The following is a 1,495-nucleotide window of genomic DNA, read 5'->3' on the forward strand; positions in this document are numbered from 1 at the left end:
AAAAAAAAAAAAAACCTCAAAAGGAAATGCTTGAAAACACTGACATTTAGATAGTTAGCCTGCCCTGTCCCTAAGAAGCAGGTATTCTCACACCGTGCCTGTACACAGACAGGCACGCAAATTCATGTGCTTACACGGCTCATGGATCCTTGTGAGGTGACCTTAGCTTGATTAGCTTGATACCTCTTCCTTCTCTTCTAGGTGATGATGACCAAACGGACTAAAGACATGGGCAAGTTCAGCTCTGTTACTGTGTCTACCATTGATGAGGAAGAAGAAGAGATAGAGGCTGTAAGTGCTTCGGCTTTCACGGGAATTGGAATTGGGGGGCGGGGGAGTAAGGGGACTTAAGTCAGAGCTTCTGCGGAGCAGAACAGTTGGCAGCCTTGCTTTCACACCCTGCTCCACTAGTAAGAAACTCGGTGCTATTGGGAGTACCTGTTTCCCTGAATGGGAGGGACATCTACTATAAAATGAGAACAAAGAATGTGGATCCTCTCATCACTTTTTAATTTTAAAACTACTGAACTGGATTCAGATCTGACAGTTTACGCCTATAATCCCAGTACTCTGGAGGTTTAGATGGGAGCATCTTACATTCAGGGTCTGCATGTTCCTATCTCAAAAACAAACCAATAAAAAATAAGGTACTGGACTGAATAATTTTCAGTCCCTCCCAGGCAGGCTCTAATGGTTTGAGTCTGTCCTTAGCAGTAACAGCAGTTACTTTTCTGGTATTTCAAGCCAAGTGTTATGGAGGGATGTTATCAAATGATCACCATGGAAACCTGAAGTCTCCTGGGTTATTGAGAAGATGAAGAATTGGAAGTGTAGGGAGGCCTGCTGTTTGAGTTCCAATTTATGGGCTTGAGTAGTACAAATAACTCCTGAGGTCTTGATTGTAGTTCCTGGTAAGTGCGCTGGTCTGAAGGCCCTTCATTTTCCCTATAGAGGGAAGTTGCCGACTCCTATGCACAGAATGCCAAAGTGATTGAAAAACAGCTGGAGCGCAAAGGCATGAGCAAGAGGCGACTGCAAGAGCTGGTGAGTGGCATGGGGAAAGGCGCAGGCCTCCTGGCTTGGATTTCTTGCTTTGAATGATTTGCAAAGGCTCTTGGAAGTTACTAGTATAGTTGGCTGCCAGCTTCCTCACACCAGGCTCTGGCTGCGTTGGTAAATAGTGACTGAGGTCTAGCACTAAATTAGAAATCTTGTTTGCCAGGCCTAACTTGAGTGATGGTTAAACCTGCTACTTTCTCTCTAGGATCAGGATTAAGGGCCAGGTTTTTTAATGCTTTCCAGTACATGATGGCATACAGTTCTGCTACCTCAGTAAACCCAAATTGATGGCATACAGTTTTGCTACCTCAGTATACCCAAATCGATGGCATACAGTTCTACTACCTCAGTTTACCCAAATTGATGGCATACAGTTCTACCACCTCAGTTTACCCAAATTGATGGCATACAGTGCTGCTACCTCAGTTTACCCAAA

The 1,495-nt window shown here is 44.5% G+C and overlaps 1 protein-coding gene across 1 annotated transcript in view; it reads left to right on the top strand.

Annotated features, from left to right (window-relative positions):
- CUNHXorf56 (chromosome unknown CXorf56 homolog) overlaps positions 1-1,495 on the top strand; it is a 50,624-nt gene that overhangs the window by 38,731 nt on the left and 10,398 nt on the right. The window contains exons 7-8 of the mRNA XM_005368918.2: positions 202-291; positions 952-1,044. Coding sequence (XP_005368975.2) covers positions 202-291; positions 952-1,044 — 183 coding nt within the window. The remainder of the gene's footprint in view (positions 1-201; positions 292-951; positions 1,045-1,495) is intronic.

This window comes from Microtus ochrogaster, unplaced genomic scaffold, assembly GCF_000317375.1.
Source record: "Microtus ochrogaster isolate Prairie Vole_2 unplaced genomic scaffold, MicOch1.0 UNK42, whole genome shotgun sequence".
In the NCBI taxonomy this organism is placed as follows: Eukaryota; Metazoa; Chordata; class Mammalia; order Rodentia; family Cricetidae; genus Microtus; species Microtus ochrogaster.